This window comes from Chiloscyllium plagiosum, unplaced genomic scaffold (assembly GCF_037043375.1).
Source record: "Chiloscyllium plagiosum isolate Xiang-an unplaced genomic scaffold, Cpla_swu_hap1 HiC_scaffold_23, whole genome shotgun sequence".
Lineage (NCBI taxonomy): Eukaryota > Metazoa > Chordata > Chondrichthyes > Orectolobiformes > Hemiscylliidae > Chiloscyllium > Chiloscyllium plagiosum.
The window spans coordinates 26,898,113-26,922,480 of NW_028270161.1; the positions used below are offsets into that span (position 1 = coordinate 26,898,113).

Consider the following 24,368-nt stretch of genomic DNA (forward strand, 5'->3'; position numbering starts at 1 on the left):
ATTTCTGAGAAACGGTCACTCGACCCAGAATGTTGGCTTTGTTTTCTTTCCACAGATGCTACCAGACCTGCTGAGTTTCTCCAGCAATTTCTGACTTTGTAAAGTTTAACAAGCCTCCATGCAACACCCTTAGAACAATGAAAACAAAACACGTAAATTCAAACAAAGGAAAACTGAGTGGGCTGAAATTAACAACAGCAGAGACAACAGAACAACTTTTAAACAAAAAGTAGAAAATTCATTCTAACTGCAATGTTGAAGGCACACTCAGCTGGATGCAACAAAACAGAAAACAAAAGACAAATAACACAACAAATACATTGCTGCGTCATAGTACAAGTACTGCTGTGTCTGAAGTGCTTAAAAAAGGTAAAAGAATAGTAAAAGAATCAGTACTCAATCCCCCAGCATGAACTGAAAGACCACCGATCTCTTTATGATAGTTCAAATGTTTTTAAAACAAAGAATGCAGCCGTGTTTAAAGAGGACCTGAGGAATAAATATTTCACATGGAGGGTAGGGATGCGTGTATGGAACAAGCTGCCAGAGGAAGGGGTGGTGATGTACAATTACAGCATTTTAAAAGGCATCTAGATGTATTTATAAATCAGAAGGGTTTAGAGGGATTTGGGCCAAATGTTGGCAAATGCAACCAGGTCAGATTGGGATGTCTGGTCAGCATGGATGAGTTGGACTGAAGGGTTTGTTTTTGTGCTGTATGACTCTTAAGATTCAATGTAAGTCAATTATCTGTGTAACCAGCAAAACTATGCCAGTGAAGTATGCTAGTTTGAATTTAGGGTATCTGGGTGTGTATTACTGTTTCATTCAATTCTTTAGATTTGAATTTTCCTTTTCCAAAATGCTACAACGTAAACGTGTAACAAATAGAAACCTTTTTTACACTTCAGGAACTGCAATTGTAAATCAAGTTTTAAAAATAGGATAGGAAAACTGATGTTTTAATAAATATATGTTCCTGGATGCTCACAAATTCCTGACCACTTAAATGTTCACATTGTGTTTAAAATGTGATAATTTTAACATCAAATGCATTTTCTTAACTTGTTTTTAGACTAACTGGAAACTAGTGTCTTAATTGAAAGATTTGTGTTTTCCTATGAAAAAAGGATCTGCTATTTTGAAAGAACAGTGAGATCACAATTATTGGTGCACTTAATTTGTAATTGCAGTACGCAACCTTTAGGCTCCAAACAACTCTAAACAGACAGGGAATTCACTGACACTTGGCTTGCAGGTTTAAAAAAATCTTTTTAACCAACATGCTGTTTCTAACAGTCATCATCAGTTGTGGAGCCTCGCTGACAAGGATGACTCTCTTCCACTCTGTGTAAGTCCATAGTTGCTGTAGATCAATACAGCCACCACAGGCTCTCTTACACTTGGGGCAGTAGGTGTGGCAGCACCCTCCTTTCGCTATTTTCACCTAGCTTTCATTTTTTCCGCCGATGGCAAGTCTCAAGATGCTCCTCTTCCATTGTGGACAGACTTGAGCCAGTCATTTCCAGATGTCCATGGCTTGCCAACAAAGCCTTGAGAGTATCTATGAAGTGCTTACCCTGTCCACCTGGATCAAGCAAGCCTGTCATTTTGAAGGTGGGAATCGAAAACCTACTTGGAGAGTCACGCATCAGTCATGCAGACAGTATTGTACAGGCCATCCTAGCCAATCAAGGATTATCAAACCCTCTATGTTGGGAATGTTGGCCTGGTGTTGGTGAGTCTGTCTTCCCATGGATTCACAGGATCTTGCGCAGGCAGCATTGGTAGTACTGCTGCAGTATCTTGGTGTCTATTGACCTTGAATACCCTTTACCGCAGGCAGTCAAAGGCTGCAGTAGCACATTGGAGATGATATTGGATCACTTCTTCAATCTCTGCTTTGGCTGACAGGGCACTCCTGAGCTATAGGAAGTGGCCATCATTCTCTTAAGACCTCCGTGTGGACCTTGATGATTGGGGGTTTACTCCACAATGCTAGGTCAGGTTGGTGGAGGACTTCCTTCTTGCAGATGTTCAGGTTGAGTCCCATGCTGTCACATGTCTCTCTCGGTGTGCTGACGGTGGTCCGGAGTACATCCTCTGAGATTACACATACATAAGCATAATTTGTGTACTGCAGCTTGGTAACACTGGACGAAAGTGAGGACTGCAGATGCTGGAAACCAGAGTGGTGCTGGAAAAGCACAGCAGGTCAGGCAGCATCTGAGGAGCAGGAAAATCAACATTTCGGGCAAAAGCACTTCATCAGGACGCTTGGCAACACTGGTTGGGTGACTGGTTTTGGCTTGAAGGCAGCGAAAGTTGAATAATTTCCCACATGTTCTGTAAGTTAGCTCCATTCCAGCAAGACGCTTGTCAGTGGTAGGGTGGAGCATTGCAGTGAGATAGATTGAGAATAGTGTTGGGGGTGATTTACACAGCCCTGCTTGATATTGTTTCCAATAAGGAATGAGCCAGTGGTGGAACCATATCTCATTACCACGGCTTCCATGTCGTTGTGAAGCAGGTAAAGGATGGTGACAAACTTCATGGTGCAGCCAAAGAGAAGGATGCTCCATAATGCTTCCCGATTGACGATGTCAATAGCATTTGTTAGGCCAAAGAAGGCCATGTACAGGAGTTGGTTATTTTCTCTCCATTTCTCCTGTAGCTGTCGCCCAGTGAAAATCATTTCAGTTGTGGCCGAAACCACACTGCGTTTCCAGGAGGAGCTCCTCTGTCAAAGGGAGGAGATGGCTGAGGAGCACCTTGAAGATGACTTTTTTTAATGGTTGACAGCAGGCTGTAGTCGGATTTTTTCTAAAAGCATACCAACATTACAATAATATACTATTTCAGATCTTGAAGATTGCTTTATTACTTTATATTTAAACCTTTTATGAAGATTCCTCCGTCTACCCTATTGTTTTCCTTGTCACTGTTTTAACTGTTCAATTTTATTTGTAAGTTATTTCATTTTCTTATGCTACATCTCTTGGTAATCTTTGAATATATTCAAATTCATATTTCTTCACACCAATGACTTTTTACTGTTTTCTGTCTCACTTTTCACTTATCCTTTCATAACCCGATGTTTTTTCACACTTCAAATTCATTGGGAAAAACAGTAGAAAAGAAATTTAATTTCTGGCTTGGTGGAAAGTGACTAAGCCAGAAATTCTCAAACCACTCCCAAATCAATTCTGGAGCTTGGAATTTAGTGAGTGGATGTTGGCAGTGATGTGCTGATGTATTTTCTCTTGTTGAGGGTTGTTTTGAGATGCTCAGGTGAAGTGACAAGATTGTCTCATCATTTCTTATTACAGAGCTGGAATGAGTGAGATGACAAGCTCCTCCTCCCACCCCCTCACTCAAAAATATGTGAACGAACATACATACTGCCGTATTAATAGAAATCCAAATTTAGTAATTTAGGAAGTTTGCAAAAACAGACATAGTCGGCATCATAACTTATATCTTTATAGAATAATGGATTTGTCTTACCTGGTGGAACAATTTTAGTACAGCGCCTTGTTTCTGGACCTATAACCGAGAGATCAGTTGCTTTAAGAATGGAAGTTCTCAGCTGAGAATAACTATCAACTTCCTGTACTCCCATCGATGTGCTGTTGGTCAGCAAATGAAAAATAGACTGTTTCTCCAAACAGCTTGCTTCTGTTTGTTTAAGGTATTTGAAATATGGCAGCAATCTGAATTTTGGCATAGAGTTAACTCTTTTTGGTATATGTAACATGTATTTTCTCTCATAAGTTTTAAATATTGCATTAAACAGTTCTAACACTAGGTGGCAGCATTGTGCTATGATTTGCAAAAAAATACTCTCCAAGTGGCTCGTGGAAAAGAAATTTATGGGCTAGCAATCCAGAAGATTACTTTTCAAAATCAGTTGATAGCTCCTACCCTGCCATCAAAAGCACCTGACATATAAAGTAAGTCTCTGTTTCCCTTACCCTGCCCTTCCTCTGTTTGGAATTGTAGTAAAGAGGCTGATTTTAACTATTGAATCTGCTCAGTGGGCAGTTCGGAACTGGGTTGGTGGAACAAATTTGGCCAGGCTCTTTAACTCAGCCATGACGTTAGCATCCTTTCTCTGGGATTTCTGCCCAATTGGAACAAATAGCCTGAACATCACCCACATCTGACGCAATTCTGTTTCAATTATGCTGAATTTATTTGTATCTCATATGGAAAGTCTGTGATGACAAAAGCTCTTCACATAAAGAATGTTAAAACACTGATGATGGACAAAAGAATCAGAGTAGGAACAGATCATTTGGTCACTCGAGCCTGCTGTGCAATTCATTATGATCATGGCTGTTTGCTCGCTTCCTCTCTTTTCCAACGTGCTCCTATGCTTAAGAAGAGACGTTACCACACAATTGAATTGACTGAAGAAACCAAAAGTCTGTCAGTGAACAAAGTTTGTAAGGCAAGTGTAAGGTGCTTTGATTGGTCATGCTACTCGGCTTTAAGCACAACACACTTTATATTTACACCCAGTTAAAATAAAAACAAAAAGAAAGGAGAATTGATGTGACATTAACTGTTGGAAATCTTAGCAGAATAATAGATTATTTAACTGCTAAACAGCAACTGTTGCAATATAGTAACATCCCGTAAACACACCCTTGGCAAAGACAAATTCAGTATAATAGATTGTCTCACATGCGATGTTTCTCCAGTCCAGGAAAAAGAACACAGACAAAATTCTGGCAGAGAGAGAGAACTCAAACTTCTTGCTGTGGTAGAGAGAGATGAAACTACTTCTACAGCTAACTTCAAAATCCCAACAACTGAAAGCTAAATTAAAACCTTGGTTCTGAGGGAGCCTGAGTCCATCCATTCATGCTGCCTCTATTATTCTAATTTTTAAAAAAACTCAAGCCTCACAAGCTGTTTAATGTATTGCCTGGGAAGAGACAATACATTGGTACCTCTGGCTCAAACTCTCTCTTCAAAAAATAACCGGGACAAAATACGCCTCTCAAAATCATAGTATTGTCACAGTTATGACACCTCTGGTGCAGATGTGACTTGAACCTAGACTTTCTGGTTCAGAGATAGGGACACTGCCACTGTTCTGCAAGAGCGCTAAAAACCCAGCTGTTAAGTACAACGTGCAAGTACAGAGTCCTGAACTTGCTCTGTCCCTGTTCAGGGCACCTGCATTTCTAATACTGATGTCAAGGCTCAATAAGAATGTAGAAAATTATGAGTTGATGGTCACAATGAGAGATTCAATGTAACATATGCTAAATTACTGTCTGAACTATTGTTCCTGCAGCATAGCAGATGCAAACAATATCCTGAGTAATGCATTGTTTAAATATTGGTGTATGTGTCTTAAGTATTTTTCAAACAATGTTATAACGGTCTCTTAGCTGTGTTGTTTTAAGTTAGGGTAAAAATTTCTTGCTGTGGTAGAGAGAGATGAAACTACTTCTACAGCTAACTTCAAAATCCCAACAACTGAAAGCTAAATTAAAACCTTGGTTCTGAGGGAGCCTGAGTCCATCCATTCATGCTGCCTCTATTATTCTAATTTTTAAAAAAACTCAAGCCTCACAAGCTGTTTAATGTATTGCCTGGGAAGAGACAATACATTGGTACCTCTGGCTCAAACTCTCTCTTCAAAAAATAACCGGGACAAAATACGCCTCTCAAAATCATAGTATTGTCACAGTTATGACACCTCTGGTGCAGATGTGACTTGAACCTAGACTTTCTGGTTCAGAGATAGGGACACTGCCACTGTTCTGCAAGAGCGCTAAAAACCCAGCTGTTAAGTACAACGTGCAAGTACAGAGTCCTGAACTTGCTCTGTCCCTGTTCAGGGCACCTGCATTTCTAATACTGATGTCAAGGCTCAATAAGAATGTAGAAAATTATGAGTTGATGGTCACAATGAGAGATTCAATGTAACATATGCTAAATTACTGTCTGAACTATTGTTCCTGCAGCATAGCAGATGCAAACAATATCCTGAGTAATGCATTGTTTAAATATTGGTGTATGTGTCTTAAGTATTTTTCAAACAATGTTATAACGGTCTCTTAGCTGTGTTGTTTTAAGTTAGGGTAAAAATTTCTTAGAAACTGACATCTCCCTCCTGTCCTCCTCTATGGTTTACGTAGGTTGAATGAATAATAATCTGAATTGTTACTAATGACAGTTGTTACAGGACTTTCACCAGATTTTGAAGTTAGCTGTGGAAGTAGTTTCTGTTGCGTTCTTAAGTGCATGGAAATGTTTTCATATGCATCAATAGTTGCAAGGAATTGAGCTACTCGTTTTTATTATTTCAGATTTTCCCGTTCATTATCTAAACAGCATTGTCATCTTCAGTTGTGACATTAAAGAATCATTCTCAGGCCATTTGGCAAAAACTTGAACAGGAAATTGTGTTGACGTTGTTTTAAAATAAATGTGACCTATTGAAGAGATATTTATTTCTTCAATCTATTTTCCAGCCTATCAGCTGCAGTCACTGTACAAAATGTAAACATGGATTCAGTACTATCAAGTCACAGAATTACAGCAATTTTACAAATTAGCTTCTTGAGGAATAAAAAGAATCAGATTGATTTCTTCTGACTTAGTGTACCATGATATTCTATCTCTCAAACTCCCAATTGTGACTTCATAAGATTTGATTCCCCTTTAAATGCAGAAACCAGTCATGATCATTACCTACTTTTAAATATATTCAAATTAGACGCTTAAAAGCTCTGGTGTTTGGATTTTTATTCTCAGACCATCAAATCCATTACTACCCTGGCTTAAGGAAAACGTTTGTAAAAGCAAACCAGTCAACAAAACATGAACTGTTAATTTCTATGAAAGATTATGCATCTCTGCTAAATATAATTCATATTCTTAGCTGGGAAAAGATCCAGCTTTCTAGTGACAAATTATGTACCATCTGGAATGATTAATCTAAATGTTTCCATAGAAACCGACATGCAGTTTCAGTATAAACAGATTTATGCAATTTTCTTAATACACTAATTGCTTTGAAAGCAGATCTTATAAATTTATATCACCATTTATTCTCTTTGCCTTAATCTTACATGAAAATGGACTGTCAGCTATCTAGCAATGCCAGAGCTGCAATTAACTACATGGAAATTACAACACGGGTGCATTTAAGCCATGTTTATCCATTAGTTGTTTGAATGTGCCAACTTTTTTTTTTAAACCCATTTTCTCTTTCACCAGCTATCCAAGCTATAGGTTGATGTGACTCCGCTTTAGTCTTTTAATTCCACATACTGATGCTCCTCAGTTTGTGAAAAATAAGTGGCCTTTCCTAAATTTCTTGCATTTCATCTGGCATCTAAGAATCCATGATTCTGTGGCACCCTCAGTGAATGTATTCATAATTAGTCTGGCTTCTCTGATATATGTGATGGTTTCTGATAACCATCTGAAGTTCAATCAAGAAGAAAGATAAATATATAACTTCTTATGAGCTTGTCACTTTTGACCAAAAGTGCATTAATGCATTAAGTCTCTGGCAGAAATGATGGGTATTTCACCCAGAAATTCATTCCTAGTGTGCAGTAGATTTGAGCATTGGCTTTGCTATGCATGGTCAGTGATCTGCGGAAAAGCAGACCATCTGTTTTCATAGTCCTGTGGGGCAAAGGTGCACATGTATCAGAATAATTCCAGACTTGCATTGATGATAAGAGGAAAGTTTTCATACAAGAAAGAACCTCTGACATAACTGTGTAAATAGAAAACTGCTTCTTCTCAATATACTGAATTACTTTAGATTTAGTCTAGGAGAACCCAAGTCTTTATGAACATTTCTGCATTTCTACAGGTAACTGATAATTTGCAGAGAACTTTGGTATTTGTTAGATATTTTCCTGGAGACATTCAGACATCTGAGGAATTCCCTTATGCAAAAAGTTCTATTTTGCAGAACATGTTGAGTATTCTCAGACTCTCAAAAACAAAAGTCTGAAACATTTCAAAAAGCATCAACCATAGTTGAATCGCAGTATCTGTACCATGACTAAGTCTTCCTGCTGCCAATTTTTATGCTGAGCTTCACCCTATATATAGCATAACTTGATTAGGGGTTGGTTGGAGGTTGGGATGGGGCGGTGGCAGTGGGGAGGAGAAGGAGTTAGTGGAAGTTGGTGGCACGGAAGTTGAAGGTATGCAGGATATAAACTTTGGTACATTTCCGATACAAGTTGTGCTTTCATATAGGGTGAACCTCTGAAAATTGACAATAGGAAGTCTTCATTGTGAGGAAGTGAGGACTGCAGATGCTGAAGATCAGAGCTGAAAAATGTGTTGCTGGAAAAGCGCAGCAGGTCAGGCAGCATCAAAGGAGCAGGAGCACGTTTCTGGCATAAGCCCTTCTTCAGGAATGAGACCTTAAATGAGCATTTAAATTTGCTGAAAAGGCCACCAGAATCTTTAGAGATGGCTAAAATTCAATTGAAAATGAAGCAGCTTGAGTTAGAGGCAAAAGACAAAGCAGAGGGCAACAGAAATGAAACAGTTTGAATTATGACTAAAAGCATAAGAGAGACCAAGGAAGAAAGAAGGAGTTTGAACTTCAGATATTGACACTTAGGCAGGAATTCAACAATTCACTTCCTGAAGTAGTGAGAACTCGTGGAAGAGCACAGTTAAAACAGCACTAATAGCAGCTGAAATGGCTGATGATTGAGTTGGTCCATAAATCAAAGTTTGGCTTCCAAAATTAGTTCCAATCCATGAGGAATAGAAATTGGGGAAAAGAGAAATCTTTGTGTGGAAAGGGAAAGGTAGGTCTTGGTGAAGATCGTAAGGATAACTTACCACAGGGTAAAAAGGAAACCCTTGAAGGGGAAAGAGGTTTAAAAAGCCCCAGTGTTTTTGCTGCAATAAAGTAGGCCACATCAAATCAGTGTTGGTAGATTAGGAAAAGCACTGGGAAGCCAGATGTAGGAAAATAGGATAAGCCAGTGAATTTTGTTAGAGTGGTAACAGAAAGCACAGTGGAGATTAGAAAGCTGAACCAGAATGTACAAGCTGGTTGGAGGTTGGTTAAGGAGGAAGTGCCAGATCTTTTTAAACCATATACTTGCAAAGGTAAAGTTTACTCACGTAGGCCAGAGGATAGTGTAGATGTCATCTTATAGACGGGCAAAGTCTAAAGGATTCTACTGTTGAGGATAGCAATGTAATAATGTATGAAAATATGTTAATGAGAATGCGCAACAAAATCTGGTTTTAAAGTTAAAGAACCTGGAGGAATCAAGCATCAATCTGCAACAGAATCTTGAGAAGAAGTTAGAACTGATTCTCTTCAATATGTGCAATTGTGGACCCTACCATGATGAACCTTCATGGCTGATGTCACAACTTTCACTTTAGCTCTCAATATTGCCAAAAGCTTCAGGACCAACTTTTTTAGATAAAGGATATTTTTGGTTTTTAGGTGCAAGGCAGTAAATAGATTTGCACAGATTTAATTATTATAACTTATTCTAACCCTGTAAATAAGGTTAAAATTGAGGTCAATGACTGTTTGGATTCCTGAACTTATGAAACTGTGATGAATTTTGCAAATTTTACCCTCAGGAAATGTTTTAATCTGCTATCTTATCTTAAAACTATAAATCTCGTTCCAGATTGCCCACATGAGGACGTTGTCAATCCCTTTCAGCATCTTTTCTACCTCAATTAGATCCCCTGTCATTCTTCTAAACGCCCGGCAGTATAGCCCTAAACTGCTTCAATCTCTTTTTTTTTCTCATAAGGCATTCCTCATCTCTGGAATTAATTGAGTGAATTTTCCCTGAACTGACACCAATGCAAGTCCATCCCTTCTCAATGGGACCAAATTATATGAATTGCTTGAGGTGCGATCTCACCAATGCCTTGTACAGTTGCAGCAACACTTTCCTATTTTTATATTCTATTTCTTGATCAAATACCAAAATTTCATTTGCTTTCTTTATTTAATACCTGCTCATCAGCTTTCTGTGATTCATGCATGCGGACACCCAGGTTCCTCTGCACCGAAACACACTCAAGTTTCTATTTAGAAACTAAGTTGCCTTTATGTTCATCCGACCAACACGGATATCTTTCTCACTTATCCACATTAAACATATCTGCCACATTTTGACCTCTTCACAAACCAATCCGTATTCAATTGACAACAGAACTCATAGCTGAACAGATTCTGAAATTAAATCAATTTCTGTTTGCCCACTTTGATAAGGTGCTGGTTGTGGTACAGTGCATGACCCTTGTCCTGATCTCAATATGGGCCTGGATTACATGCATTTCCATACTGCTTGCACCTCCTTATCTCCCCAACCCAAACTTCACTTTTGTAGCAAGGAATGACCAAGTAACTATTTTTGCTATGTGAAATATTAACATAGGAATAATGTATATTCTGGCTACTGTTAATCTCTCAACAGACATGACTTTTTTGTGTGGCCTTGCTGTGTTCAAATAAATTATTTCCCATCATGAGGACAGTTAGCACAGTTTGCTGGATGGCTGGTTTGTGATGTGGAGTGATGCCAACAGTATGATTTCAATTCCTGCACTCCTGAGGTTACTGTGAAGGACTCTCCTCTTTTTTCCCCTTTGCCTGAGGTGTAATGACCCCCTGGTTTAACCACTACCAGTCTTCTCTAATGAGGGAGTCTATGCTCCAGTAAGACTACGGCAATTTTGCCAGCACCATATTTTCCATTGTCATCAGCTACTATATGTCAAAATTGATTAATCTATCGTAGTAAGCTATGAAAGGTGGTATAAAAACACTAGTTGGATCCCATGTAGTTTTTGTTTTATTTTATGCTTCAAACATTGCCACTTCTGTTCTCTTGGCCTTGTATTTTGTCATTCAGAGAACCAGGGTAAAATATCACAATATAACCTTTTCAGAGAAATGTTTGGTTTTCCAAATTTGCAGTTGTGGGAACATAATGTTGGAACTGAGGCTTTAAGGAATGCTCTGTATAGTTTGGAATTTGCTGATATCTCGAGAGTTTTATTTTGTTTATTGACATTTCAAACAGTTACGAGAATGTAATGTTTGTAGTTGTTCATTCTTTGAGCTATTGCCCTGAAAATTGTAAATAAACTTCTCTCTACTTCTATTGAGGGTAGTTGTGAAGAAGTGCTTGTGGTGAAACATCTATTTTTTAACATGATTCAATGCTATAGTATCTGTAAATAGAAACCATCTGTAAAATGTGTTCCATTATCCTGATAGATACTTCAGCATACAACAAAAAAATAAAGAATTGATTGAGAACAATAACATTTTAGTACAATATAGTATGGTCTTAACTGGTAACAAGTTCTTTGAATTTTACGGGCCATTTGTTTTAATTTTTTTGGTTTATAAAATCATGGATTGGTACAGCGCAGAAAATGGACTATTGGTTTTATTGAGCCAATGCTGGCACTTGGTTTAAGTTATCCAACTAGTTTACTGAATGTTTCCCATTGCCTTTGTACATTTTCTCCCCTTCAAACATTTAGTCAATTTCTTCTTAAAAGTTACTATTATATTTACTTCAGTCAATCATCCAGCCTCTTTGCAAGTACACACTTCTAAGTTTGCCTTCTGGTACTTTTATTAATTAGTTGCAATCTGTCCCCTTTGAAAATTGACCTCCCAGCTACTTTAACAGTTTTCTTAATTTATTCTATCAACACTAGTCAAGATTTTGGGCACCTATCAAATCTCTTCTTAACCTTCTCCTCTGCAGGGAGAATAACCTCGCTCCCTAGGATAAGCCAGTTTCAAACTAAGTCAAGTCCTTATCCTCACTACCATTTACTAAACCTCTTCAGTACTCTATCTAAATTTTTGCAATCTTTTCTAAAGTTTAGTGCCCAGGTATTCTGGTAAAAAGTTGTTTACCTTGTTTTCTCCTTTCCCCATACATGCCACCAGACTTGCCAAAAAATATTTCTAGAATTTTCTGTTTATATTTTGGATATTCAGCATCAGGTGGACTTTGCTTTGGTTTTTGTACCCTGTTTCCCTATAAGGTCAATAATTTCATTTGTTTTTCTAACAGCTCTTTCAATTTATTCTGACAATTTCAAACATTTGAGTACGAGCATCCCTGCGTCCATCTAGTTGTTTCACCCACTTTAAAATAGTGTTGTTTATTTTGTTTCCTTTCTTCATTGTTCTACCAAAATACATTACATTGTACTTCCCTACTACAAATTTAATTTGCCAAAAATCTGGATATTTCACTAGTAAAACAATTTTGTCCGGACACAATACAGTTGTCCTCATTGTGTTATTGTCTGCAAATTTGGAAATTATTTCCATTTTACCCAAATTAATATTTTAACTATATTAAAAAGGCAAATGGTCCTAAGACTGATCCCTAAGAAATCCCTTTAGATCCATGGACTTTAGTTTTGTTAATAAAGTTGTCAATATCTTTTTAAAATCCATGCATATCCAACCATGTTATTATAGTAATTGCATTTATATAGCACATTTTAAAGGAGTAAAATGCCTGTGCTTCAGAGGTGCATTGCCAAATAAAATTGGTAATCAGCCATATAAGAAAATATTATGACGCATGAAAGAAAGGTGTTCAGGAGCATTATAAGGATGAATAGAGGTTCAGGAAGGGAACTTGATTTTGGGGTAGCTAAAGACATGGCTGACAGTGGTGGAGAAAATGAAATTGCGGTATTTGCGAGAGGCCACAATTGGAGGAATACAGCTGTCTAAGTGTGGGATAGAGCTGGATCTGATTACAGGCATGAGAGGGCTGAGGTCATGGAGGATTTGAAATTTTCAAGATTTTGAAAATCAGCTTTGTTATGCCAGGATCTAATTTAATTCACTGAACATAGGACTTGATATATGTTAGGTTGCAGGCATCAAATTTGGATAAGCTCAAGTTTATGTAGGTGGCAAATGGAAGGTTGACCAGGTCCGCACTGGGATTATCCAGCTAGATGTACTGCACAAATGGATAAAATGTTCAACAGAAATTGAGTTGTAGCAGGGGCAGAGTTGGGCAAACTTACAAAGACAGAAATAGGCCGTTTTAATAATGGATTAGATGTTTCATCAGAAGCCCATCTCTAGATCATATATAGCATTGAGGTTGCGAATGGTCAGGTTCAGTGTCCTGGTTGCCAGGGAAAGGAATGAAGTTGGTCACTGTGAGCCAAGTTTATAACCTCATTAACACTCTCTTTTACTTTAAAAAGCAACCTTGCTAGTTGTTTATAAGTGAGGCAAGAGATGCTTTCTTTTGCTTTCTGAGTAGCAAGCTCAAGTTTGCAATGGATAGTTGATAACTTCCAAAACTTTGAAGTGGAGAATGGGTCTTTGTAATGCTACCATGATGGGGATATATTTGGCAACATACTTCAGAAACCAGAACTGATTTAAGGTAACATTTGCTAATTTGGAATGGGTCAATTCTCCTGGGATTTTGTGATTTGCCCTAATTAAGTTCTTGAATTAACTCTTAGAATATATGTTGTGGTTCTGTTCGCCGAGCTGGAAGTTTTTGTTGCAAACGTTTTGTCCCCTGGCTAGGCGACATCATCAGTGCTTGGGAGCCTCCTGCGAAGTGCTTCTTTGATGTTTCCTCCGGTGTTTATAGTGGTCTGTCCCTGCCGCTTCCGGTTGTCAGTTTCAGCTGTCCGCTGTAGTGGTTGGTATATTGGGTCCAGGTGGATGTGCTTGTTGATGGAGTTTGTGGATGAATGCCATGCCTCTAGGAATTCCCTGGCTGTTCTGTCTGGCTTGCCCTATGATAGTAGTGTTGTCCCAGTCGAATTCATGTTGCTTGTTGTCTGCGTGTGTGGCTACTAAGGATAGCTGGTCGTGTCGTTTCGTGGCTAGTTGATGTTCATGTATGCGAATTGTTAGCTGTCTTCCTGTTTGTTCTATATAGTGTTTAGTGCAGTCCTTGCATGGTATTTTGTACACTACATTAGTTTTGCTCATGTTGGGTATCGGGTCCTTCGTTCTGGTGAGTTGTTGTCTAGCGTGGCTGTTGGTTTGGGTGCCGTTATGAGTCCTAGGGGTCGCAGTAGTCTGGCAGTCAGTTCCGAGATGCTCCTGATGTATGGTAGTGTGGCTAGTCCTTTTGGTTGTGGTATGTCCTCGTTCCGTGGTCTTTCTCTTAGGCATCTGCTGATGAAGTTGCGCGGGTATCCGTTTTTGGCGCATACCTTGTATAGGTGTTCCTCTTCTTCTTTTTGCAGTCCTGGTGTACTGCAATGTGTTGTGGCCCTTTTGAATAGTGTCCTGATGCAGCTTCGTTTGTGTGTGTTGGGGTGGTTACTTTCATAGTTTAGGACTTGGTCTGTGTGTGTGGCTTTCCTGTATACTCTTGTAGTGAATTCTCCGTCTGGTGTTCTCTGTACCATCACGTCTAGGAATGGGAGTTGGCCATCCTTTTCTTCTTCTCTCGTGAATCGGATTCCTGTGAGTGTGGCGTTGATGATCCGGTGTGTTTTTTCTATTTCCGTGTTTTTAATGATTACAAACGTGTCATCGACATATCTGACCCAAAGTTTGGGTTGAATTTGTGGTAGGACTGTTTGTTCTAACCTTTGCATAACTGCCTCTGCTATGAGTCCCGAGATTGGTGATCCCCAACATGAGCAAGACGAATGTAGTGTACAAAATACCATGCAAGGACTGCACTAAACACTATATAGGACAAACAGGAAGACAGCTAACAATCCGCATACATGAACATCAACTAGCCACGAAACGACACGACCAGCTATCCTTAGTAGCCACACACGCAGACAACAAGCAACATGAATTCGACAGGGACAACACTACTATCATAGGGCAAGCCAGACAGAGAACAGCCGGGGAATTCCTAGAGGCATGGCATTCATCCACAAACTCCATCAACAAACACATCCACCTGGACCCAATATACCAACCACTACAGCGGACAGCTGAAACTGACAACCGGAAGCGGCAGGGACAGACCAGTATAAACACTGGAGGAAACATCAAAGAAGCGCTTTGCAGGAGGCTCCAAAGCACTGATGATATCGCCTAGCCAGGGGACGAAACGTTTGCAACAAAAACTTCCAGCTCGGCGAACAGAACCACAACAACGAGCACCCGAGCTACAAATCTTCGCACAAACTTTGAACTCTTAGAATATATTTTGTGTACTGCTGGGAACTCAACAAATAGGATAATACAGAAAATGCTTGAAATAAAGGTTACAAAGGGCCCTTGGGAAAGCTTAGAAAAATAATTGCATGAGGGTCAGAAGTTGCTTCAGCCTTTCAAAAAGCACTTGCTGATAGTTTCTGCTTTGTCAGTTGTTTTAAAGGCTGAATGGAAGAAACATTGGTTGCAGAATATCAAAATAAAAAAACTCTAGGATAAATATTTGCTGGCTGATGCAGTGGAGATACTGTTGAGAATGCATCGATTACAATTTCCGTGCGTGGCATTTGTCAAGAAGGCAGCAATTCAGATATTGTTGACCTGAGTCAAATGGATATGTTATTGTTAGTTGGGAGCAGATGCAGAAAAGATATTGTTTTGTTGGAATCAGTTCAGGGATCCTTAGTATGGAGGGATTGTGTATGAGCAAAGGTATAAGGTTAGGACACTATTCATTGGTATTTAAAAGAATGAGAGGTGATCCCAATGAAACATGGATTCTTAAGGAATGTGACAGAATAAATGCTGAGAAAATGTTTTCCATCATGGGTGTGCCTAGGACCAGGGGTAAAGTGTCAGAATTAAGGAGTGTCAATTTAAGAGGGAGAGGAGGAGAAATTTCTTGGAAAGTTGAGAGTCTTTGGAATTCTCTGCTACAGGGAGCTGTGATGAAAAAATCTTGTGTATATTTAAGGTTGAAATAAATAGTTAGATTCTTGATCGGATGGGGAAAGCCAGGAAAGTGGACATGAGAAATGTCAGATAAATCACAATCCTATTGAAAGCTAGAGCAGACTCAAAGGGCCAAATGGCCCTCTGCTTAACCGTCCTACTATTTATGGTTTTATAAGTGGTGCATCTAGGATTTCTATTGAAGTAAGATAGATCAAATGTGTTATTCACCAAATGGATAACCCAAAAATTCTATATAGTTGTCCTTGCTTCTGCTGGCCCAAGTTAATTCCTGGCATATCCATGTTCTCTTACTGTTTATTGTGCACTTCATTGATGATTACCATGCATCTGCTGCCCTTGTCCTTGTAGATGATAGAGTTTGCAAATTTTAATGCTATCGAAGGAGGTTTGGTGAGTTTTTGCAATGCACTAGATTGTACAAACTGCTGCTTCCACGCATTGTCTTTGAAGGTTGTGAATGCACAAAGTAGTGGCAGTGCTGTTGAAATGGTCTGCTTTGTCCTAGATGGTGTTGAGTTTTTTGAATGTTTTTGGAGCTGTAGTCATCCAGGCAGATGCACAATATTCTGCAACGTTCTTGACTTGGGCCTTTTAGATAGTGAACAGGAGATGACTTACTCATTGTAGAATTCCTATCCTTTGACATACTGTTTTAGCCACAGGATTTGTATGATGAGTCAGTTTAGTTTCTGATCAGTTGTAACCCCAAGGTATTGACAGTAGGAAATTCAGTGATGGTAATGCTATTGAATCTATCAAATCCATTTGTTTTGCTCTAAATTTACTAAGATGTGATTCGTATAAAATGTTATAGAATTTAGCCTTTGAAAGGATTAATGCTTCAAATAATATAGCTACTTCCTAGATTATCAGAAGATGTTGTAGTTTTAGTTATAGTAAACATACTGTGACAGTATCAAAGTATCTATGCTTGGACTATTGCTGCAGTTTCTCTGCTTAACAAGATATATTTTCAACACGGTTCTAGCTGAATGAATTGTATGTAATATTTATCTATTATTACTCACTATTATAATCCATGATAACCCCTACAAGTCCCATGGGGAATCACCAATTAATTTCTGCATGGATCTCGTTGAGTTGATTATCCTTGTTAACAGGTAGTGGGAACTCATCACCTGAGTCCTTTCTAAAGCAGAACTAGAAGTGCCCTCTAATGTCACAATGATAGTGTCTCTACCCCTGCACTGATAGGCCTGGGTCCAAGTCCCAGCTGCCCCAGAGATTCTTTTAAAAAAAATAGGTTAAATCTTTAAAATAGCAGTCTGCAGAATTGTCTGTCCAGGGCTGGTTCTAGCTTTTACCTGCCACAAATAAATAATGTTCCTTTTGACTCAAATGTCCTTTATCGATCAGCGTATTGAGTACAGGAGTTGGGAGGTTATGTTGCGGCTGTATAGGACATTGGTTAGGCCACTGTTGGAATTTTGCATGCAATTCTGGTCTCCTTCCTATCGGAAAGATGTTGTGAAACTTGAAAGGGTTCAGAAAAGATTTACAAGGATGTTGCCAGGGTTGGAGGATTTGAGCTACAGGGAGAGGTTGAACAGGCTGGGGCTGTTTTCCCTGGAGCATCGGAGTCTGAGGGGTGACCTTATCGAAGTTTATAAAATCATGAGGGACATGGATAGGATAAATAGACAGAGTCTTTTCCCTGGTGTGGGGGAGTCCAGAACTAGAGGGCATAGGTTTAGGGTGAGAGGGGAAAGATATGAGAGACCTCGGGGGCAACGTTTTGACGCAGAGAGTGGTACATGTAAGGGATGAGCTGCAAGAGGAAGTGGTGGAGGCTAGTACAATTGCAACATTTAATAGGCATTTGGGTGGGTATATGAATAGGAAGGGTTTGGAGGGATATGGGCCGAGTGCTAACAGGTGGGACTAGATTGGGTTGGGATATCTGGTCGGCATGGATGAGTTGGATCAAAGGGTCTGTTTCCATGCTGCATATCTCTATGAATCTGTCTTCCTGAGTTATTACACAAGCAAGTGGCAATAAATATAAATTACTTACCACCCACTAGCCTTCCCTAGTTACACTATATAGATTTCTGTGAGATAGCCTTCATTCTTCTGAACTCCATAAAATATATCCTAACTAATTCAACCTCTCCTCATTCACCAGCCCCACAATTCCAGGAGTTAGTCAAGTATACCTTCTCTGCACTTCTTCTATAACAATAACATCCTTCCTCAGATGAGGAGAACAAAACTGCATACAGTATTTCAGATGTGGTCTCACCAAGGCCCTGTGCAGTTGAAGTAAGACATCTCTGCTCCTATACTTGAATTCTCTCATTATGAAGCTCAACGTACTATTTCATACCATTTGTTGCCTTTGCCATCTGTTGCACTTGTACACCAGTCACTGAAAATAAACAAGGACACCCAGGTCTTATTGCACCTCTCCTTTTCTCAGTTTTGCCATTTAAGAATAGGCTTATACATGCTGGCAGAGAGTAAGACAATGTCAAACTTGTGAAACTGCTATGCAAGAACACCTGTTGCATGAATTCATCCTGATGTTGTTAATTATCTTGTGTATCAATATATAATTATACAAAAACATTTGGGTATAGTCCATGTTGGAAGGATTTTTAAGTGTATTCACAGCATGTGAACATCACTGGCTGGCCCATCTATATTACTCAGACAGCAGTAAAGAGTGAAACACATTGCTGTAGGTGTGGAGTCAAATGTAGGTTAGACCAGGTAAGGATGGTTGTTCTTTCCTGAAGGGCATTAGTGAACAGACAGGTTTTTTTTAACAATAATCAAGAATGTTATCATTTGACTATTGAATTATAATTCCACCACTTGCCATGGCGAGATTCAAACTCAGTTCTTCAGAACATTACCTGGGTCTCTGGATTAATAGTCTAATGGTAATACCACTAGGCTATCGCCTTGTATTCCTCCTTAGGTATTAATATATAGTTAATGAATTTAGTTAACGTTAAGGAGAAGCCATTGCTGGTTATTCATTTTCTGAGTATGTCTATATGGAACAATTTATGGGATGAGAGGAGTAACATTGAAGATTATGATAAAGTCCACAAAAGAAAGGATGAATGTGCCTTTATTTCAACTTCTAACTGGCTTGCAGTTTTAGCATTGGCTGTAAATTGTTGTTCAGTGAGTAACTGTCTTCTGATTTGAAAGGTTAACACTTCAAGGCCCACTCGAAAGCCTTGAGCTCATAAACGTGACAAACATGTCAGTGCAGTGCTGAGGAGTGCTGTACTGTTAGAGGTGGGTGCATCATTTGAATGATGCATTAAACCAATGTCCCATCAATGCACTCAAGTAGATTAAAAAAAACCCTTAGTGCTATTTGAAGAGAAGTATGGAAGTTCTCGTGATCATTATTTATCCCTCGCCACTATCACTGGGGCAATGCAATTAGAGAGGGTTAAGATGGCAAGGGATTTCAGTATGATTCGTAGGACCCTGTTATGTACTGAAGATCAGAGGGACTTTGATGTACATATTCACGGATTCCTGAAGTGCGGGGCAGGTAGGTAAGATGGTTAAGAACCTGTGTAAAATACTTGTCTTTGCTAACCAAGGCAAAGAATGAAAGTTATGCTGAAATTCTGTAAAATGCTGGTTAGGCCAGAAATGAAATACTGCATGGAGTCTGGTCACCACATTGTAGACTGGATGTGCTTCCACTAGAAAGAGTATAGTGGAGATTTATCAGAATGCTGCCTCGACTGCAGGATCTGAGATATGAGGAAAAATTGAATAAAGTGAAATTGTTTCTCTTGACTCAGTGAAGGTTGAGTAAGTCTTGACAGTGATGTATAAATATGAGCAAGCAAAGATGTTGTTATGGACCAGATCAAACCCTTCAAAATATATTGAGAAGATAGCTTAGACCCTGATGTTTTCTTACTTTAAAGGTTAGTGCTCTGGATGCAATTTGATTGGTCCAACTAACAAATTTGAAGCAAATCACACTTTATTCATATGCTACAGTTAAAATACAAAACAAAACAAAGAATTTGGAATAACTTAAGTCTGTTGGACAACTTCACAGAACAATAGATTATTTAACTATTAAACAGTAACTGTTCCAATATTATAATAACATACCATAAACACACCCTGGACAAAAGCAAATTCAGTAAAACAGATTGTCTCAAGTGCAATTCTAGCAGCAGGAAGAGAACCCTGTTCTTTTGGCTCTACCAGAGGGAGGAAAAACAGCTTCCACATCCAGGTTCAAGGCCCGAACAGTTACTACTGAAAACCAAAATTCCTGCTTCTGTGGGAGCTTGACCCCACCCCTGTTTCTAGTTTTCCATATTTAAAAGTAAAACCCCAAGATCTCTAAAACTGTTCACTCTCAAGGCTCTCAGTAGACTTCTCATGTCTGCTCTCTCTCCACCTTTCTTCATTTGAAAAAAAACCCCAGGACAAAATACATCTCTTAAAGCCATAGTATTGTCACGATATGGTGAATTAGAAGGTGTTTCTTCTGTCAATGGACGGGTTTAATAACCAGGCAGCTTGGATACAAGTTCAGATCGGAGAAGGCTAAGAGGGAAATTATATTTCTTTCTCACTCAGAGGATGGGGGAATCTGGAACTCATTACCTGAAAGGCTGTTTGAGTCAGAAACTCTCCCAACATTTAAGCAGTATTTAGATTCATTTATGTTGCCTTAACGTTTAGGACTATGGGGTCAAATGTTGGAAAATGAGACTAGTGTACTCTGATCTTTATTGACCAGTGTAGACGTAGCACTGTTTGGCATGATTCTGTGGTGCAAACAGCCAAGTCACTAAAACAGATTATCTAATTTGTATTGTGTTATTTGTGCTACAATGTGTAACCAAATGGTGACTACATTTTCCAAACATCACAAAAGACTACATTTGAGTTGTACATTTCTGCCAGTGAAGTTCTTTACGTTCATTTGTAATGTTGCAAAGAACCTACAGGTCCTGTATAAATGTATTATTTTTAGAAAATGATGCCTCCTTTAACCCTAATAAAGTATTGCATAGAACAAAACCTTTTTGGTTGAATTCTTAGAAGAAAAGTTTATTACAAAACCAAATTTAAAAAAAAAACTTTGAGAAGCTGATTTATGAAACTGAAGAGTTGCAGCAGACTATAGAGAATGAAATGAAGTAAAAACAATATTAACAGTGAAGGATAAATGGTGGGAGTTACTTGCAAAGTGAGTCTGTGCTTTACATTACACCTGTTGTGGGTTGAAATTTATGATGAGTTAGAGATAGTATTTTCCAGACTGGCTATCTCATTGGTGATTATGCACTTGGCATATTCTGACTTGCTTAACTGAACTTAACAGAGAGTTTGGATAATTGTTGTAATAATGGTTATAAATTGTAAAGTATTTGGATTATGCAATCCAAATATTTGTGTTTTGTTTGAGAAACCTATATTGAATGTGCTTAAAATGCCCCCTTTACTTTTATTTGCATGGTCAGATTACTTCCCTAGTGGCACTTCAACTGTTAACCCATGTCGGCCATGATGATCAGCTGAATGGACCAAAGTATAAATGCACGACAAGTCTGGATTTCATCACAGCAATTGCCAGGTACGGGACCAAGTCTTCAGTTGAATTGTAACATTTAAGTGGAGGTATGAGAGAGAAATTATAAAGTTTTCCTTTTGGATTGTTTGGGCACCAGGTATGATGAGTACGTTTTATATATTAGCTTTAACCATTATCTGCCAATAGATACTTGGAGTTTGATTTACCTCAAATCATAAAAATTGTGTTTTAAAAAATGCATGATCTTCAAGCTGTCAGTTGAAGCACTGAAAATAGTTTTGGTAGTTGCTTCAAAAATATTTAGTCTTATGTGGAGCTTATTTGGAGGGAAGGGTCATACATCCATCTAATTTTTGAATTTAGTATTCATAATGAAACACAATATAAATCAGTTTTATATCCTAACTAAAAATTTTGTATTTGGCTTAAGATTTAGGAAAAAAGTTCATGCTGTGTTCACTTAACATGATTTTAGGTTCCATTTGTTTTTCAATTCAATGGCTTAAATTATATATTGCATTTGGAAAGCTAATTGTTGTTGAATTGAAACAATATTTTTGAGAACTCAGTAAAACTGAGATCAGGCATTTTGAGCTGGACAGCCTGCATTTTGCAGTAAAAATAACATTGAGGCTATCAATACTCACTGGCATCAAAAGTAAATCTGATAGTGACATTGCACAACTGTATATGTGCAGCTAACCTGGAAATTAGGAGGTTGTTCTGGGTTGCCAGAAGTTGTATTACAATATAATCAAGAGATTCTGCATTGATCCACCTAGAAGGTCATGATGTGGTTGTTTGCACATAATAGCTATATACTAAATATGCAGAAAAGGTTGGGGTTTATCCTTTTTATATACAGAGCAGCCTCTGTTATCCAAACATCAGTTATCCGAACAAGATCTCAAGATCCTGTAAAAATGTTGCATCAAAGATGTGTTACTGACACTGGTGTGACAATTGTGCCTTTTGTTTACAATGATTAAACGTGAATGTGGATTACTTGAACTGAAGAAGATGTAAAAATGTTATATCATAGAGGTGTTATCGACACTGGTGCATCTTATGTTAACTGTTCTCTAGTCACTTTAAACAGTGTTAAAATAATTTAACACAATAAAATTACTGACATGTTGAACAATTTAAAAGTATGGCAATATCAGTGGTTATACTGAGGAGGTCCAAGTTCTCTAAAAAGGATTCCATTCTTGCCACTCCATCCTAGCAGCCCTGTGCTTTTTCCTGGTTGCTGAATACAAGATAGTCAAACCCCCTACGTACGCCCTGGAGGTCTCTCAAAGCACCAACTGATTACTGACTGCACCTGAATTGATGTCTTAGAAGATCCCAAACTCCCCTTGTGAGGTACTCTATAAAATTACTGTTCTTCAAAAGAAAACTGAACCATGCGCCAGTGTCGGTGTCTATTCCATTACCCTTAATCTTGATTAGATTAGATTACTTACAGTGTGGAAACAGGCCCTTCGGCCCAACAAGTCCACACCCACCCGCCGAAGCACAACCCACCCATACCCCTACATGTACCCCTTTTTACCTAACACTACGGACAATTTAACATGGCCAATTCACCTGACCTGCACATCTTTGGACTGTGGGAGGAAACCGGAGCACCCGGAGGAAACCCACGCAGACACTGGGAGAACGTGCAAACTCCACACAGTCAGTCGCCTGAGGCGGGAATTGAACCCGGGTCTCTGGCACTGTGAGGCAGCAGTGCTAACCACTGTGCTACCGTGCCGCCCATTTTTTTTTACACAAACTTTCAAGTACATCCAAGTACACTGCCGTATGGTCCGAAATACCTATGTTCCCAATTCTGCAGGATAACACCGAATCCAAACAGACCGATGGGGCAAAGAACATATCAATTCTCATGTGGAGCTTGAGGGTTAGAGTAGAAAGTAAAATCCCTACCATTAGGGTGAAGACATCTCCACACATCCACCAACTCCAGTTTCCCAAACAAGTCCACTCGCTGTTTAAATTGCAGAGAGATACCTGAGAGACCCCTTGGCATCCTGTCTACCTTGAGGTCCATGAGACGGTTAAATTCTCCTCCTATGATTGTACGGCACACCCAAGAGCCATTAATTTAGAGATTGTTGTAAATTAAGAATTTAAGGGGGGTGTACCGGGGGACACTAGACGTTCAGGATGCCATACTCTTACCCATGTATTAAGGCCTTGAGAATGATGAACTGCCTATGTTCATCCTTGATTTGTTCTACTATCTGGAATGGGAGCTTCCTTTGTACTAGTATGGCCATTCATCTACTCTTGGAGTTGAAAGAGGAGAAGAATATCCTACCAAAATCTTCCTGCTGCAACTTCAAATGTTCCCTATCAGTTAAATATGCTTCCTGCAGCAGAGCGATGTCAACCCTTTTCTTTCTAAGGTTTGATGGTACCTTACAGCCATCATAATTCCTTTCAGCTAAGGCTGTGCCTCAGACTGAAGCAATACCAAGACAAAGAAAACATTTTATTTGCACACATGGGAGTTAACAGTGGGCGCCCACCCTGTCCCCTCCATACATCGACCCCATTCATTTTCCATGAAAGAAATAACCACCCCTCACCATTGTACATAAATGTCTTTAATTACCCCCCCCCCCCCCAAACTTCTGGATCACTTATCGAGTTTTGAGAAGATTTGTAGCTCAGGTTGAGGCTCTGGATGTAAGTTTGCTTGCTGAGCTAGAAGGTTAGTTTTCAGACATTTCGTCACTGTACCCGGTAACATCATCAGTCAGCCTCTGGTGAAATAGCCTGCTTTCTATTTGTGTTAATGTTTCCTTGGGTTGGTGATGTCATCTCCTGTGGTAAAATTGTTTCCTGATCTTTTTCTCGGGGTGGTAAATGGGATCCAAGTCAATGTGTGTGTTGATGGAGTTC

At 39.0% G+C, this 24,368-nt stretch overlaps 1 protein-coding gene across 3 annotated transcripts in view; it reads left to right on the plus strand.

Annotated features, from left to right (window-relative positions):
- orc5 (origin recognition complex, subunit 5) overlaps window positions 1-24,368 on the plus strand; it is a 118,748-nt gene that overhangs the window by 92,344 nt on the left and 2,036 nt on the right. For 2 of the 3 annotated variants that reach the window (XM_043713853.2, XM_043713854.2), the window contains exon 14: window positions 21,379-21,491. In XM_043713853.2, the coding sequence (XP_043569788.1) occupies window positions 21,379-21,491 (113 nt within the window). Of the gene's footprint in view, window positions 1-21,378; window positions 21,492-22,677; window positions 22,818-24,368 lie in introns of all 3 variants that reach the window. The other variant, XR_006315099.2, reaches the window with a different exon arrangement.